Below are 18688 nucleotides of genomic sequence, written 5' to 3'. Positions count from 1 at the left end.
TGTGTGTGTATGTATATATTCATGTATACATATATAATATATAATCACAATCTTTGAATGTTCCCAGTGTTTACTTGTAGAACTGAAGGTAGAATTTTTAGAAGACCAGGCATGGATAAACTGAGGCACAAAGATACCTCAGTTCTCTTCCCCTGTCTGTCACTAATTAGCTATATGATCTTGGACAAGTCACTTTTCCTCTCTGAGTCTTATTCTTCTACCCTGAAAAATGGGTCTCATGATGCTACACTGGACTGAAGGTGGAGACCTGACCAAGTGGTCTCTTGTGGTACCTTTTAGCATGGAGATTCCCTGAGGGGCTCAGGCTTTAAGGGAACCAGATTTAAAGGTGTCATGAAAACAGACCAAAATGTTTACGTCTATTTTGGAAGTTTGCTGTATTTCAGGGAAGATTAATATATTACCCCCACTCCCAGCTCTTTTTGGAGATGTGTCATCCAGTAACAGTGATATAGCATTGATGATGGTGAAAATAATAACCATGCTTATAATTAATTATCATTACTTATTGTGGCTGCTGCTGCTTATCAAGGGCTCACTATGTGATGGATTCTGCACTAAATGCTTTATATACAGACCCTCATTTAATCTTTCCAGTAACCCTATAAGAAGGGGATTCTCTTCCTCATTTGCCAGATAAAGAAAGATTTCGAGCTGAAAGGTGCTGAGAGATCTGACCAAGAGCCCATAGAAAGTGGTGGGGGCTGAGCTGCGACTCACATTTGGCAATGTCCTGTCTCAGACTCCCATGTGCTTTCATAAAGTTGTTCCAAAACTAGAGTTATGAAGGACCTGCCACATCTCCCCCTAAAAGAGCCACAACGAGATGGCAGGAAGCTCACATTTGCAAGTCTGTGTCTGTGTATGTATAAAGGAAAAGCAACTGAATAGACACTTCTCAAATGAAGACATATAAATAGCCCTCAAATATATGAAAAAATGTTCAACCATCACTAATTATCAGGGAAATGCAAATTAAAACCACAATGAAATATTACCTCACACTTGTTAGAATGGCAATTATCAAAATGCTAATGATAACAAGTGTTGGTGAGGGTTTGGAGTAAAGGGGACCCTTGTGTACTGTTAGTGGGAATGTAAATTAATACACTCATTATGGAAAACAGTATGGTGGTTCCTTAGTAAATTAAAAATAGAATTACCATATGATCCAGCAATCCCACTTCTGGGTATATATCCAAAGGAATTGAAATCAGTATGCCAAAGACATATCTGCACTCCCACTTTCACAATAGCTAAGATATGAAACCTAGGTGTCCATTATTAAATGAATGGATAAAAAAAATGTATGTACAAGGGAACTTCAAAAAGATCATGGAAAAATCTAATTAAAAGATCATATGACTTTTCCCATGAACCTTTTGAAGTACTCTTGTATACATAATGAAATACTATTCAGCCTTAAAAAGGGGGGAGGGTTCTGTCATTTGTGACAACATGGTTGAATCTGGAGGACATTATACTAAATGAAATAAGCCAGGCACAGAAAGACAAATACCACATGAACTCACTTATATGTAGAACCTAAAAAAGTTCTAAAAAAGATGAACTCCTAGAAGCAGAGAATAGAATGTTGGCTACCAGAGGCTGGGAGAGGGGGTGGTTGGGGAAAAAGCAGATGTTCATGAAAGGGCCCATAGTTTCAGTAAGACAGGAGAATTAGCCTTTAGTGACCTATTGCACTGAATGGTAACTATAATAAATAATAATGCACTCTATATTTCAAAGTTGCTAAAAGTAGATTTTAAATGTTTTAACCATTACAAAAAAATATGAGAGGTGACTATATGTTAATTAGCCTGATTTAATCATTTTGCATCATAAACATTTTAAAACATCGTATTTTACCTCATAAATATCAATTAAAAATAAAATTTTAAAAGTAAATAGATGAAAATTTTTTTAAAGTTAGAAAAAGCAGATCATGATACCACAAAATTCTGAGCTCTAATTTTCCACATTACATCATTCTCTCAATCTAGAACCTTCCTTTGACAGCTGAGCAGAAGTGATCACAGGGGAAGGAAATATATTTCCTAGACTCTCTGTCGAAACTTCCCTTCCCCTGCTCCAGCCACCCTCACTGGGAGCTCAGAGCTGGGTTTGGGAAACCTCATGTGACACTTCAGAGCAAGCTTTCTAGCAGTCTGTAGATTTATTTATTTTTTCTGTGGCAATGAGAAATATCAGACTTTTGGTCAAGCCTTGGCCTGGATTCCACTTAAAAATGGAAGTTTTGTAAATGAAGCTTCCTGTGTATGTATTCAATTTGTATTTCATAAAGCAGTTATTGTCCATTAAATAAATACCATCTGATTGTTGGAAACCTATTGGAGGGTTAATTGTTGTGTAATGAGATATATCTCTATTACATAGTGCCTTCAGCTTCAATCAATATGTTTTTAATAACCAATAGTCACTTGGTACTTGAGGCACATACAATAGCTATTCTGTGCAGTCTAAGATTTCATAACAGAGTTATCATAGGTTAAATTAAAACTGACATTTTCGAAACGTGTCTAATTAGGGTTAACAGCTACGTAGACCATAGCCTATAGCTAAAGGAAGTCAAACAACAAGGTCAATACATTGTTGGAAAGAAATGGAACTACATTTTATGTATGTCACTCTTCCATGCACATGGAGTTTATGCTTATGCAAATTGGCTTAGTACAGAGGGTTCAGGCTTCGATGTCAGGCTGTCCATTTTCTGTTAGCTTTGTCACTCTCAGTCGATGGGACTGTGAACAAGCCATCTCACCTCTCTGATCTTCTGAGTCTTCTTCCATGAAAAGGTGCTTACCGTGCCCACTTCACCTGGCTTTTGTGTCGATTTTAACAAGGTTATATTTGTGATCTGCCAAGCACATGCATTCTAGGTTCAAGAAATATTAGCTCCCATTACATGCAGTGTTTTTTAAAGCGGCTTAGCTACTTGAAAATTCCCTTTCCCTGCAAAGCCTCTGGTGTTTTCCACTACATCCATCAATGCCAACCTCTCGCCCCTGGCCATCCTCATGTTCTCCTGCTGTTCTCACATCTGTGGTCTAAGAGAATACAAGGGTTTCCCTTAAAAAAACATATTCAGATCCTCCCACAGCCTGTGTCCTCACATATGGGCAACTGAATAAATAATTCAAGGCCACCCCTGGTTTTTCTAACTCCTTTATTTTTATCTGTCTTGCAAACATGTGTTGACTGGATGGTTTCAGTTATCTGAACAATTGCTATGGTATATTGAGAAGAGTACTGGGACTGAGAACCAAGAGACCTGGGTATAAAGTCTTTGTAACCTCACTCATTCCCTCTGCCTTTTTGGCCTCAGCTTTCTGATCTGTAAGCCAAAAGTGTTATAGCTTTTCTCAACCAAGGTTTCTCTTCCAGATCTCAGAACACAAAAAAATAATTTGAGTAACTTTTCTCAATCCACCCAACGCTGGTACATAACTAGTACCATTCTAGTTGCATAGGAGAGAAGTTAATTCATTATAACAGAATATTTCTTAGAGAAGCACGGTCTAATGAAACTTTCTGCAATAATGGAAATGTTCTTTTCTTTCTTTCTCTCTTTCTTCTTTTTATATTGGTTATGAATATTGATGAGATACAAAGTTGATTGTCACCCCTTGTGCCCGTGATGTGGGGGCCAGATTCATACTGGCTGTATACAAATTACCACAAATTGTACATTCTATATCTGTACTGTCCAATATGGTGCCATTAGCCAACTGTGACTATGGAGCACTTGAAATGTGACTAGTGTGACTGAGGAACAGAATTTTTAAATTCATTTAATTTTAATTAGTTTTAATTTAAATAGCCACATGTGGCTGGTAGCTGCCACATTAGACAGTGCAGACTTAGAGTTTTAAGCTTTGACTCTCACAGAACCTGGGTAACCAAGCATTAACATCCTGTATGTCTATGATTTCTGTGTGTGTGTGTGTGTGTGTGTGTAGATGCAGGTGCCCATGAAAATCAAATAAATGCCAAAGGTAGGAAACACATATTATACCCTCCCTGGATGTGTAGGACACCACACATTTGCTGTCAGCTGAATGATGGATGATTTGTTCACTCATCAGAATATTTACTGGGAACCTGGGATATGTCAAGAATTAAATGATGTTTAGGTGATATTATATGTATCTCCAAAAATGAAAATCTAGGAAATAGTAAGAAAAACCCAATGGCCATTAAGGCCAGCGTGGTTTCTGAATCCACGCCAGGACATTTGTAACTTCATTGTCATTATAAAGCCAGTCATAGGACCAGGAGTTGCTATGCATGGATTGAGGTCATTGTAAAGGAACCCTGCTCTCATCAGTGGTAGTGAAGAAGTCTATCTCTCCACCCCTAATTCCCTGCCTACAAGTATCTTCGTAAAATTGTTATTAGTGCTAATCCAAGAGTGACTCAAATGTATTTAAAACATATAGAAAATTCTGAAAACCAGGAAGAATAAAAGTAGGGGGAAAATCAATCTTCTTATGTTCCAACACACAGAAATTATTGCTAATAATGTTTTGTCACATAAGGTTATCTTAACAGCATTAAGATTCTGCTGTATGTTCAGCTTTGAATATGACTTTTTCACTGAGTGTTACAGCTTACATATTTTCAATCAAATTTCATAATCTTTATAAATATGTTTGTAATAATTGCACACCCATTCCATTAAGCATATTAACCATGGGCTATGTAATTACTCTACTATCAGTAAGTATTAGTTTGCTTGCAAAATTTCTACCTATGTATGGTTTCACTTCTACAATGATAAGGCTAAAGATGCAAAATCTGCAATTTGAAGGTCTAGACTAGGTTAGCCATGAGTATTAACAGTGTGCCTGAGTGACTGGTATTCATTCATCCATCTATTCAACTACATACGCTGACCAATACTAGGAAGTAAGTTATGTGCTGAATCCTGAGAGAAAACGAGAATCCTAAGACATAGACCTTGTCTTCAAGGAACTCACAGTCTATTGAGAGAAAATCACTTGTATACCAAAAAAAGTTTTCACAGAGAAAATAATGCCCAAGGTGAACTTTGAAGGATAAGAAATGTCAACCAGGTAAAAAAGTGTGGGATGGGGGGTGTGGGTCACGTGACACAACACAGTGGCTAGGCAGAGCTTACAGTGGAGAGAAAAGCTAGAGTAGCAAGGACAATTCTTTGTGATTGCATGCAGTGCCATGTCACAAGGCATTAGGGGCTGGAGTTACCAAAGGAGATCAGCAAGGGCATGACCTGTTCAGATTGAGATTTGGGGAGGATCTCCTGGTATCTGTGGGGAGCATTAGCAAACTGTGGTGCTCATAGCATGCTCTTCCTTAACCATGTGAGCCCAAAGGCAGAGAGAGCTTCTCCATGAGATCTGGCTCTCTCACTGTGTTCTTTCATGTAGCCAAAGCATAGAGATTCTTCTAGGAATGATGAAAGAGGTATTAGCAGGGCGATTTCATTTTGAGAAATAATGGTTTGGGCTGAGACATTCTTTCTGTCTTTCTGAGATTCAGTTTCTAGTCCCTCTGCAGAGGTTGCTCAGATTTGCAGAGTTTTGGGTTCGCAGTAATACGGAGGAGAGGACTCATCCCCCACCCTTCCCAACAACTGCCTCCTGAACAGATGCCAAATCTGGAGAACAAGTACGATCCCAGAGGTGGTTATGGCCAAAGGGAGATTGAATCCAGATACACAAAACACAAGACAGTAGGGGAAGCCATCGTAATATTCCACTTCTGGGGCTGGTAGCATTGAGGGATTGGCTCGCCTCTTGGAAAGCTGCTAAAATGAATTAGATGGCATGGTAAGAAAACTGCTTTTGACTGTTAAATCGAGGAGTGATTCATCCATCCCCAGAGCGTAGGACTGGAAGGTTCTTTCGGCATCATCTAATCAGGCCACTCATTTTCATATGAAGGAACTAAGCCTTCTTCATATTTAATGACTAAGACACCGTATGGTGTTTGGCGCATAGTAGGTACCTGATAAATATTGTTAAGGGAGTAAATTTTGAGGACAAAAGTGGGCAAAAGACTTTCTCACAACACCCAGCAAATTCTCAGTGGAGCTTTTCATGCCTGGTGAAATTAAAATTATTACAAGTGGTGAGTCTTTGGCCTGTTGATTCTGTGCTGCTTGACAAGTGTATGCGCCATCAAAACAGAAGTCATTTAGGCCCTTACAAGGTTCTTACTGGCAATGGGGAGGAATTTCACTTACAGTCATCTTCTGGAAGCCTTGGCATGTGTAAGGAGGAAAGGAGGTAACAGACTTGCGTCTTCCATCTTGTTGCCTTTGGCCTAATCCTTTCAGTTGCTCTCTCAATTGTTCCTAAGTTGGTGCATTTCCCCTCTCTCCTTGGCCTCCTAGAGAATTGGGATCAGCATGTGACCTTTGTCTGGAAGGGAGAATCCTGGTGCAGTATGCTTTCAATGCCTCCTCCCCAATGCCCTGCGGCCCATCTGGACACTGGAGCCCTCGAGAAGCAGAAGGTAAGCCAGCCTTCCAGAAGCTCATTGACAGGTGGATGTGCAAAGAACAGTTCTTTCAATGGTCTTTCCTGTATACCATCTCACTCAATCTTAATATCTCCCTGCAAGGCCACTATTCATGCACTCATTCATTTTACAAATATTTTTTGAGTGCCTGCACTGTCCTAGGTATGTTATTACCAAGTTATGTATGAAGAAATAAGAGCACCAAGATATTAAATGTGTCCAAGGCCTCACACCTGAAAAAGACATGTATGTGTGGGGGAGGGGGAAATATAGCCTCCATACAGACAAGGTCACATTAGAGTCAATACATGTATTTGGAGGCTTCAAGCCATCAGTAGTCTTTGATTCTTCTTCAGTTATTTCTGAGACTACCCAGAGCATTATCACATGTGTCACCACTATTCCTTTTAATTTTTTCCATGTAACCTCTTTATTGGGATCCATTTACCTGCAAGACACTTGAGGGAGGCACTTCAGGATTTCCACTGTTGTGGGCTCCACCCACAATCAGACCCTTCCCTGCTCAGCGTGTGTCTCCCAGACCTCCCAAGGAGCCAACAATCTCTGTGCTTCTTTACAGCATCATTGTTTTCTACAGAAAGCAGCCTCTGTTTTCTATAGATATTGAGAAGACCTTTTGCCAAGTGCTTGTTGCTGCACTTTGTCACTTGGCCCTGAAGCTGGGCTGGTAGAGACCCCATGCTTTCCTCTCAGTCTTCCATCTTTCCCTCGCTGGCTCTCAGAGACTTACATGTAGACCTTTTCCAGCCCAGTCCCTCTTGCTCCTGTGCAGGTCAGCTCATGCCAACAGTCACTGGGTGGGGACACTGTTACACCAGTTCATCAGGAGGAGTGGAATCTGTCTCCTCACTGATCATCAATGAGAACTCCTTCTCTATCCTCTGTATTTTTAGAAAGAAAGTTGGAAAGGAAAAGCCATAGATAGAATAAAGCAAGGGAGAGAGATCAGAGAGGAAAGTGAAGTTGAAAAATGACAGCATGTACTTTATTCTCTAAAGTAGCTTAAAATAAAAATGAGAGTTGAACTCAAGCACTCTAAACATATCCATGTGGAATGTAAAGCTACAGGCATGTCTGGGAGAAACCCTTAGTTCAGCCTCACAGAATCACAGGCTGTCAGACTTGGAAGGGACGCCCTGGGTCATCCAGCCCCAGCCCCCACCCACTGCAGGAATCCCCTCTATGCACTTCCTCATTGAGGTTCCCTGGCAACCTGTTGTAGTTCCATTCTTTAGAAAGTTGAAATCGTAATTTTTCCACCCAAACTGAATGCACTTTGGGTTCACGCAGAAGATGTGTGTCTCTGCCACTTGGCAATACTTTGTATATTTTCATGGAGTGAACCCGGCTCACCTGTGACCACCACGGAGACTATGTGCTGGGCAATATCCTGGGTACATGTGCAAGGCAGCACTGACCATCTGCTAGAGGAATCAGATAAGTAAATGAGCAATTACCATTCAATGTAAAGAAGCTTATGCTAATAGGAATACAGAGTGCTGGGGACCAATAAGAAGGGGACCTCACCCAGAACCAAAGAGTCAGGCTTTCCACAAAATGTCACACCACCACGAGCAAGGATCATTCACTGAGAATGTGAAATAAGTTCGGTATGTTTAAAGCGGCAGTCTTCTAAAGTGTAGTCCAGAGATTTATGGAGTTCCTGGAGACTTTTTCAGGGTGTTCTCAAAGTCAAGATTATTTTAATGATAATACTATGACATCATTTGTCTTTTTCACCCTCATTCTCTCCTGAGAGTACAGGAGAGTTTTCCAGTGGATACATGACATATGATGCTATTAATGCTCCCATACCCAATAAAACTCACACTTGTGTATTATCGAGTTTTAAAATTTCATAACTTTAATTTGCAAATGGTGACTACTAATAGATATGATCTACATAAGCAAAAGCTCCTCAATAATGCTGTAAGAGTTTAAATGGGTTGAGAGAATAAAGAGCAAGGTGGGGCGGGAAAAGATTGGATGGGAGAGATGGATAATGACCGGGTAAGGATGGGTTTGGAATCACACAGAGGGCAGTGAAGAGACACCCCGTGCCTTGGGAGGGGTATGGTATACGGTAAGGGGTATGGCGTGTTATGAAGACTGCTCAGCTGCTCTATGGAGAGGAGTTTGGGGGAAGGGGGTGTGGAGCAAAGGGAACGGCTAGGTGAACGGTAAGGGATAGTGGTGGCCTGGGTGAAGTCGATGGAGTTGAGAGATATTTGGGAGGTAGAATCAGCAAGGCTCTCTCCCGAGACTTCTCTAGCTAAAATCATCTTGGTTTCTTCTACCACTTGTTTAAATGAGGTCCTTTCTAGACTTCTCCCCACACATCCATCCAACCCAACTGTCAGTTGATGAAGCTTGTGCCTAGTTTGTCCCTGACCCTCTTACAGTGTGATATGCAGAACGAAGTTCAGCTAAAGGCAATGAGCCCCTGAGCTGACTCAGACTTCCAAGGAAACCCAGCAGCCCTGGGGTTTCCTCCTATGTAAATTTAGTACATACTGGCCAGGAAAAGACACTGTTCTTTTTTTAGAGCATCCTATTACAGGCTCTGTGACTCGTTTGGCTCAGACCCTTTTAATATCCTTGAAGAAATAAACTTTTCCATGAGCCAAACTCTGCAATTTATTTCTCAACTCATTTTCATCCTATTTATCTTTGAGTGTTTAAGTTTTTGGACTTCTCAAACTAACATATAACTCCCAAATTCATGAGCGATGCCAGACATATTTGTGGGGTTGGGAAAGAGCATGGGGGGAGGATGAAGAAGTCTGGACCTTGGTCCTAGCCCTGCCATCAGCATACTCTGTGCCCTTGAGTGAGTCACTTTCTTCTCTGAAGATGGTATCTTATATACAGAATGAAGAGTTGAACTGTAATGTCCTTTCCATCGCTAATCCTCCATGGAGCTTTAACTTCTTTTTTTAACTCCATGTTAACAAGATAGACGATTCTTCATTTAGCACATGTTTATTTTGAACATTCATTATGTTGCATTAATTTCATTTTAAAGAAGGTAAATACAGTCATAGAACTACTTGCCTTTGTTTGCAGAAAGCAATTGAGCTCCCATCTCTTGAGCAAGAATTATGCTTTATAGATGAATATCTCCTGAGGTATTTAGTACCATGTTATACTTGTAGCCCAGGAATTAGATAGCTGAATCTGACTGATTCAAATCCTAGTTAATATCACTTATGCAAGCATATAATACATTTAATACATTACAAGTGTTGGGTTTTCCAGGAGAGATTAACACATGGCACTAGCTGTTTTCATTTTTTTAAATGTGTGTGAGTGTTTTCTCCATTTTTCTTCCCAGAATATTTCAGGCATGCTGAACTATTCATCTGGAAAAAAAGCTTGGCATCAAATTTTTATAACTATATTTGTGTCAACAGTGGCAGTGTATATACATGTATACATATGACAGATGTCTGTACAGATCATCCTAAATGTAAATTTAAATCAACATAAGTGTGTATAAATATATTTCTGCACAGATATATGGCCTTATTTCTAGTGGACAGCTTATATAAAAATGTGACTTTTCATTTAGTCAACATATACACAAAAGAATATATATTAATAATGAAGTAACAGGACCTTTGCACTTCTCTCTTTCCCCTTATTTTTTTCTTCATTTCTTCCCTTCCTCTACTCCCCCTCCGTCCTTTTCTCCCCCTTCCCTCCTTCTATCTACTTCCTTTCTTCCTTACTCCACTCGTTTTTTCCTTCCCTCACCCCCCTCCCCATCTCACAACCACATGTTCAGTTAATCTCATGCTCCCCTTCCTCTACTCCCCCTCCGTCCTTTTCTCCCCCTTCCCTCCTTCCCTCTACTTCCTTTCTTCTTTACTCCACTCATTTTTTCCTTCCCTCACCCCCCTCCCCATCTCACAACCACATGTTCAGTTAATCTCATGCTCAGCTATATCCATTCCTCCTCCTTAGGAACTCTGACTTGTCTTCTTGTCTGATGCTCTTTGTCCGAGTCATAGTCATGTATTCTGTGCTTTAGTGCCACAGTCTCCTAACTGATCTCACTAGACTAGAATCTGCATGATGGCAGAGACCATGTCTGGAAACCTGTTTGCCCAGGGACTAGCCTAACTCTGGCACTCAATAATTATTCTTTGAATGCATGAATGGATGGATGGATGGGTGGGTGGATGGATGGATGGATGGATGGATGCATGGATAGTATCTGTGTCTCTAAAGAGTGCCTTTTCTAAAAGACAAATCTTATGCTACTCATTTGCTTAAAATATCTCAGTAGCTTTCCACATATCTCAGTATAAAGTTTCATTTCCTTAGTGTGGCAGAGAAGACTAATATGGGTTCTGCTTCTCTTGGCCATCAGTACTAGCTGCTCTCCCATTGCACTCAAAACTAGTCATCTTAACTCACAGTCTCTCTCAACTGTTCTCTTTGCTTGGAATACCTCCTTCTACTAAGATTTTTTGTTGCTGTTAATTTCTCCTTACTCTTCAGGACAGAGCTAATATATTTGTGAGCATCTATTAAAGATCCACACCATTGAGTTTTACAGCAACCCTGTGAGGTAGGTAACATTGCAGTAGGTACAGCTGATATTTTAACCCAACATTTATTGCTTCAAAGCCTGGCACATGCCTGAACCAACAGTATCACACAATATTCTACTCCCTCCTAGAGAATTACTCAGCCATCTGAGTCTTGGTTTCCTCTTCTGTAAAATGAGTTTCATAAAACCTGCGTCATAGTCTTACTGCTAGGATGGAAAGACCTGAGGCATATAATGTGCTTGGCATGATGCCTGCACATGGAGGTTGGTCAATTCGTGAATCCTGGTATTATTACAGGGGTTGCTGCTTTGGTGACAGGTTGGAATTGATGATGCTTGGGACACTTTTTCACATCTAAGAGTTTGTCTCTTCTCCCTTAGCTGGGCAGACAAGCACAAGCTTTGCCAAGATTTCTACTCCTACTTACTTATTTAACCATAATGACCAGATTCACCTTCCTGTCCTCAAGCATTTGGTCCCTCTGTTGATTAACAAGAAATCAGGGAGGAAGGATGAACCAAACAAATTTTCATCCTTGCTGTCTTATGTCTTCCCACCACTGACAATTGTTTTCTCCAAGGAAGGGAGAAAGATGGCTTTATCCCTTGCCAATTCCAGGAGAAAGCCATGTTCCCCTCACACCCACCACCCAGGCAGCAGGCTCTGATAGTCTGTGCTATAACTTCTTTTCTAATTCCATATTAACAAGATAGAAAATTCCTCATTTAACAAATATTTCTTGAGCATCCACTGTGTGCTATGAGTATCTCTATGGACCAGTAACTGTATTAAGCAAAGGCTATATGGTATTGAGTGAAACAGAGCTAGAAAATAGAGATGAAAAGGATAAATATCTTACAGGATTCTGGTGACAGTCAGATGAGTTAACAAGGGAGTGACTAGGGAATGCCCTTCAGACACTGTAAAGTGTTGCCTCCAGTAAAGTTTACTGAATGAATAAGTATACATGTGCGCCAACAATACACAAAGTTGAGAGAGTCAGGAACTCAGTGGGCTGAACAGTGAACAGAAGAAAAGCCTTCAGCTAGGTGGGAAGTCTTTTTTGTACTTTTCACTTAAACTAAGTGTCGCTTCCAGCCAGCAGTTGCTATGAGTAATGAATGCACTTAGCCGAGAAGGAGTGGGGGGAACCTCATAGTTATATCCACCTCTTCTTCTTCTGATGCATTACATCTAAAAAAATTCTTCATCCATTTCCCCCTTCTTTTCTTTTTCCTCTTCTCTTCCCCATCCCCAATTGTGGCTTCTCTCTTTTCCTTTGGCTGGGTAGAGGTAAGGAGTTTGGAGGTATTTACAGCCTTCATTGGAATAGCTTTTCTGCCCCAAAAGGACTTCTAGCATTCATATTGTGATTAATCCTATTTCCCTGTAACATTACTACAATGCATTTTTCAAAGATCACCTTTTCTCAATTGCTTTAGAAATGCCCAGCATCTCACCCCTACCCCCAGTAACCACTGATGTTGAAGAAAAAAAAAAAGAATGTGGCTAATAGGGACATCTTAAGTTCTCCATCCTAATCTCACCAGCTGATCTGTATCTCTTACTAGACTCTCTTAAACAAATTAGAGCCAACAGCTACATCGAGTCCTGATTACTTTTCTCAGCAGTGCAAGGGAGAGCTCTCTGAGGGTCTAGATGTGATCTCAGCAGAGAAAAATTTAGAAGTCACTGCAGGCTGAGATCAGTGGGGATGAGGCATCATCTCCCTGGGGAAAATGTAGAAGAATTTCCTCCTTCCTTCTCCCCCTCCTCACCCAACCCTCCCCTTCCTGAGTCAGGCTGGACAGAGCTCGGAGAAGCTCCTTGGTATGGAATGACCTCATGTAGGGAAAGGGAGGAGGAGAGATAAGATGGCCCCAGGGCTGCCTTCCAGCTCTGTCTTTCATGGTTCCAGACGGTTTCTTCACAGATCCTTGGTCCAAAACCAGATGCTATCCATATTCACCTACTCCTTGCTGGGGATTTCCTGGCATTTCTGTCAGTCCAAGTGGGTTGTACCAAAGGCAATAATACCACAGGGATTCTAATTTATTTTAGTGGTCCCTGCTTCCAACAGGGAGAAGACAAAGAGAATGGACTTTAGAATGAAACAAAACTAGGTTTGGGGCCGGCCCCGTGGCTCACTCAGGAGAGTGCAGCACTGGTAGCACCGAGGCTGCGGGTTCGGATCCTACATAGGGATGGCTGGTGCGCTCACTGGCTGAGCGCGGTGCAGACGACACTGAGCCAAGGGTTGTGATCCCCTTACCAGTCAAACAAACAAACAAACAAAAAACTAGGTTTTAATGCTGACCTTTACACTTCAGGGTGGATGACCTTGGTCAATCCACTCTGTGTTTCTGAGCTTTAGTGTCCTTAGTTCTGAAATGAGTCCTTGCAAAAATTAGACAAGTTCATGGGATACAGAGGGTGTTTAGCATGTACGTGTCCCTTTTTTCTTTCCATCTGAGGCAGCAAAGCCTCCAAGTGAAAGTTGAGGGAGGAAAAGTGGGCCATTGACTTAATAGTAAGACACTAAACTGAATGTAGTTTTCACCAAATATCTGGTGGTTCGCCTGAGATCTGTATTGCAGGGGTGGAGACAAGCTGGGTACTATGTATACAGAAGATTTGCCAAGACACAGAGAATCCTCCCTTCCCTTTTTCCTTTCTAAGTTCTAGTTAGACCAGTTTCTCCTGGGGTCTGCAGGAAACTCAGGATCAGAATGAAGGTCTTTCCCGCCAAGACACAGAGAATCCTCCCTTCCCTTTTTCCTTTCTAAGTCCTAGTTAGACCAGTTTCTCCTGGGGTCTGCAGGAAACTCAGGATCAGAATGAAGGTCTTTCCTCAAGAACTTATTTCCTCATCTCTTCTTCATAGGTCATCCAGATGTTGAACAGCCCTGTAAGTCCAGTGTTCGCACCTGGAGCCCAAATTCAGCTGTCAACCCACACACGGTCCCTCCAGCCTGCCCCGAGCCACAAGGCTGCTATCTCGAGCTGGAATTCCGCTATCCCTTGGTCCCTGAGTCACTGACTGTCTGGGTGACCTTTGTCTCCAGCGACTGGGACTCTAGTGGAGCTGTCAATGACATCAAACTTTTGACTGTAAGTGGAAAGAACATTTCCCTGGGCCCTCAGAACATCTTCTGCGATGTTCCACTGACCATCAGACTCCAGGATGTGGGCGAGGAGGTGTATGGTATCCAGATCTACACGCTGGACGAGCACCTGGAGATTGATGCAGCTATGTTGACCTCCATTGCAGACACCCCGCTCTGCCTAGAGTGTAAGCCCTTGCAGTATAAGGTGGTCCGGGACCCTCCTCTTCAGGCAGATGTCGCCTCCATCCTACATCTCAACAGAAGATTCTTGGACATGTAAGTGTCTGGATAGGGAGAACACGTGGGGTGGGCTGTGGAGGGATGTGAGAAAGGTCAGAGAGGTTTGGACCGGGAGGAGAAGTTTCATGACAGCTAGACTCACTTCTTGGGATTGTCACCCAAGAGTTAGGTGTAGAATTGTCTTAACAAGGCAGAATTGATATGGTGGGAAGAGTGATGGACAAGGAACCAGGAGGCCTGGATTTGGTGACACCTCTGATGTGTGACCCTAAGCCTCACCAACCTCTCTGAAACTTAGTCTCCCCAACAGTAAATGAAGGAGGTTTGATGTGATTAGCAATGAGAAAGTCATTTATTACTAGTGAAAGTGAAAGAACTGAAGTTTGGTGATGATCTTATATTAAGTTAAAGGAGATTTGTGCATTCTGATTGCTTTTTTAGTGAATGGAAAGGAGTGGAGTTATGTCAGGTTGGCTGGGAATTAGGCTCTTGGGTATTTGCATGAAAATTTTTCTGGAAGGTGAACATAACAAGCCTGGGCCTTGTTTTTGTCTTATTTCCTGAGGTGGAACAGAGGTTCAAACCCATTTGAGCCTTGGGGCTTTTGAAGCTCTAGGTCTCCATGATTCTTTCTGGATGCTCACTGCTTTTATGTGAAATAGTGCTTGTCTATAATATTGACTTCTCAAGCCACCTCTTCGTCACTTCTTCCCCAAACATCTCAGGATTCATGTTTTATGAGGAAGGCTACCTTATTATGAGGTCATTAGTGCTTTTTCTATGTACCAGATGATGGGATAAGGTCTTTGAAACTGTCATTAATTTCATCCTCTTTACAATGGCCCTATTATCATTCTTGTTTTACAAAGAAGAAAACTGGGGCTTAGAGATGTGAAGTCACTTGTCCATGATCACACAGTTAGGAAATGGTGAGATCAGGATTGGAATTCCATCCTGACTCCTAAGCCAGTACATTCAACTGGTATTCAATTAAAGATGTGATTCCAGCATCTGCTTTAATCTAAAAAATGATAAAGCCTTAATCACCTAATTTGAGTACCAAGAGTCTATGAAGTCAATTGCCAAGCACTCACTGAACACCTACTATGTGCAAGGGACATTGGAAGGGAACACTTTGAGTATTAGAAGAAACAATAGCTCAGGAGTCAGACACCTTGTATCTAGCCTCAGCCAGTCCACTTAGTAATGCTAGATAAATCAGTCAATCTCTTTGAGCCTCAATTTCCTCCTCTGTGGGATGAAAATGCTGAAGTCAATGGTTTCTATAGGCTTTTTGTAGCTCTTTATTTGGTTCTAAGATGATATAAGACAATCTCTGTTCTTTCTACTTGAAAATATTTACTAAGCCAATCATTAATGGAAACCAAGTTCTGGAGGAAACTTTTAATCTTTTTAAGAGACAGAACCACTTTCAAACACTTTACCAGCACTTCCTTTTACATGCCAGCAATTAATGTGCACATCACAAGCAAACCCTTGCCCATTCATTGAATCAGAGATGAAGAACATCTGTTTAAGAACTCAGAGGGAGCACTTGGTTTGTATTTGAGAATGTACTTAACATTTAAAGGATCGTCTTGCCTTGAAAATATTCCATAACTCTGTCTCTTTCATCTCCTCACTTGACTACAGTGGTAAAGTTCTATAAACATTCACCCACTTAAAATTTATTGTAAAACAATGGAGGACAGAAATAATAGATATTTTATAGACGTCAGATTAAACAAAACTTTCATTTTTTGCTTTGAGTTATGAGCCCGTGAGAGGTGACATGAGCTGATAAGTGTGGAATGGTGGAATTTAAACTGAAGGATTAGAATAACCCTGAATTCTATTCTCAGCTAACTCACTAACTAGCTCTACAACCCTAGGTGAGCCACTTACCTTTTCTGGCATTCAGAAGTCTAAACTCTACAAGGAGGAGGTTGCACTAGATTCGTGGTTCTCAAACTAATTTGCATGTTATAAAATCTTAGGACATTTTTAAACTTCCTGGGTCTCACCTGCATCCCTCTCCACTCTCCATCCCTTCACCCCCATCAATTTAATTGAGAAGAATAAGGCCTAAACATCAGGACTTTTAAAATCTCACCAGGTTATTATAATGTGCAATGAAATTTAAGGACTATTGTACTAAAACAGGTTCTCAAAGTTTGGCCCAAGACCAACAGATCTGCATCACCTGGGAACTTAGAAAGACCAGGTTCTCACTTCCCATCCCAGCCTACTGAATCAGGGCCTCTCCAGGTGATTCTGATGCTGGTTAAAGTTCAATAGGCACTGTTCTAAATGATCTCTAAGGCCCAGGAGTCTCCAACACCTCTTTCACTTGTACAACTACATCCTCAATTTACAAATATGTACTGGGAACATTCTTTTTTTTAATTATTATTTTTTATTGCTTTTTAATATTTATCATTACACAATGTAGTTGATTTTTGTGACCCTTTACTAATATGCTGGAGTCTGTACTGAGAATCAGGGATTATAAGGATGGCTCAGACCGGTTCTTTCCTAAGTGCTAAGGACTTTACCCACTTGACAAAAATGCCAAGTCCTACACCTATTTGCTTCCGAAACCATCACTATCCAGGTCCACACTCATCCACCATCTGTTCTTTCATTCCCTCACCAAATATTTCTTTAATTCCTATTATGTGACAGGCGCAATGGCTAGACTGAAGTGTTGGTTGCCTTCCTCTTTGTCTCTCTTGAGGACCAAGGAGTTTATGGAAGACCTGGGCTTGGCTGGGCTCAGCTGGGCTGGGCCTCTCAAACTAAATGTTCTCTGAGACTCTGAGAGAAGGAAAACACATCATTCCAAGTCAACCTTCCATTTCAACTCCTTTATCTCTTGGTAATTTGAGTTCTGAACCCCACCACAAATACCTCTTGTGTGTGTGTGTGCATGTGTATGTGTGTTTTGCTGCTTTCACATTTTTTCCGCATCAAATAAATTGGCTCTTATACAAGTTCTATATAAAGACTGTTTTGGAGAAAAAGAGAAGAGGGGAAAAATGCTTTCTTTTTCTTCCCTGACTCAACCCATTACATGATTCCCTTTGACCTGTGTCTTCATTTTTTTCTCTCAACAAAAATATTTATTCTTTCTGTTATCTACACTGGAGATACTTTCCCAAGGTATGACATTGATAAAGAGAGAGCCTTCTGTGCTTACCCCATGGAAGCTTCTAGTAGACTGACATGATTCCCTTTGACCTGTGTCTTCATTTTTTTCTCTCAACAAAAATATTTATTCTTTCTGTTATCTACACTGGAGATACTTTCCCAAAGTATGACATTGATAAAGAGAGAGCCTTCTGTGCTTACCCCATGGAAGCTTCTAGTAGACTGATTACTTGTGGCCAGGACAAGAAAGAAATGTGGGATGTCTCCATCTCCCTTAAGTGGAAACCCCTCCATTGAATGAGAGCTGACATTATGAAAGGAGAAGGTTAACAGTGCCAACACTGCTGCTAACTCACTCCCATGTGCTGTCAAGACACATCGCATCACCTAGTTAAGCCTCAGTTTCCATATCTGTAAAATGAAGGTACAACACGTTAAGCTCTTCTCTGGGGATAAGCACAGAGAAGGTGTCTGAGGTGACAGGTGACTCAAACACGTTTTTGTAATAAAAGGGATTTAGTAGGGATTGTCTATAACAACCAGTGACCAGAGGGAACCTCACGGGCTCTGGATGCCTACTGAAATGTGTAGTCTGTGGACTAAAACAATAATAATGACAACCATTTACTAAGTATTCACTCTGCTGTATGTGCCTTACAAACGCTGATGAGGCAGGTGAAAAGGTGGAATCTAAGAAAAGTGATTTACTCAACATCATACAGCTAGTAATGGCATAGCCATATTTAAAACTTAGGTCTTTGTGATGCATCTGGCGTATCCCTGTGTTTCTGGGATAGCAAGGTGGAGGTATCACATAAAATCCCCCAGTGTCATCACTGGGACCCAGGAGTGGAAGATGATACACCTAACTCAGGTAGTCTTGCACTCTTCCTTATGATTGGTTATCAGGGAATGTGTCTTTACTATAGGAATATCGGTGTGCGCATTTCTGATTATGTAGCAAACCTTTTGGATATTTGACTTAGATACTAAAAATATTTGGGCTGTTGAGGTTTTGCACTTGTATATACAATTAAAAAACATGGAGTTGGTAATTTAATTAGA

General features: G+C 41.1%; 1 protein-coding gene across 1 annotated transcript in view; it reads left to right on the top strand.

Moving 5' to 3' along the window:
* The window catches only part of PAPPA (pregnancy-associated plasma protein A, pappalysin 1), a gene marked incomplete at its 3' end in the record, with an annotated part of 155726 nt that overhangs the window by 36234 nt on the left and 100804 nt on the right, over positions 1-18688 (top strand). Inside the window, exons 5-6 of the mRNA XM_008581790.1 lie at positions 6419-6540; positions 14011-14509. Of these exons, the coding sequence (XP_008580012.1) occupies positions 6419-6540; positions 14011-14509 (621 nt within the window). The remainder of the gene's footprint in view (positions 1-6418; positions 6541-14010; positions 14510-18688) is intronic.

This window comes from Galeopterus variegatus, unplaced genomic scaffold (assembly GCF_000696425.1).
Source record: "Galeopterus variegatus unplaced genomic scaffold, G_variegatus-3.0.2 Scaffold2462, whole genome shotgun sequence".
NCBI lineage: Eukaryota > Metazoa > Chordata > Mammalia > Dermoptera > Cynocephalidae > Galeopterus > Galeopterus variegatus.
This window is presented reverse-complemented; position numbering and strand designations above follow the sequence as displayed.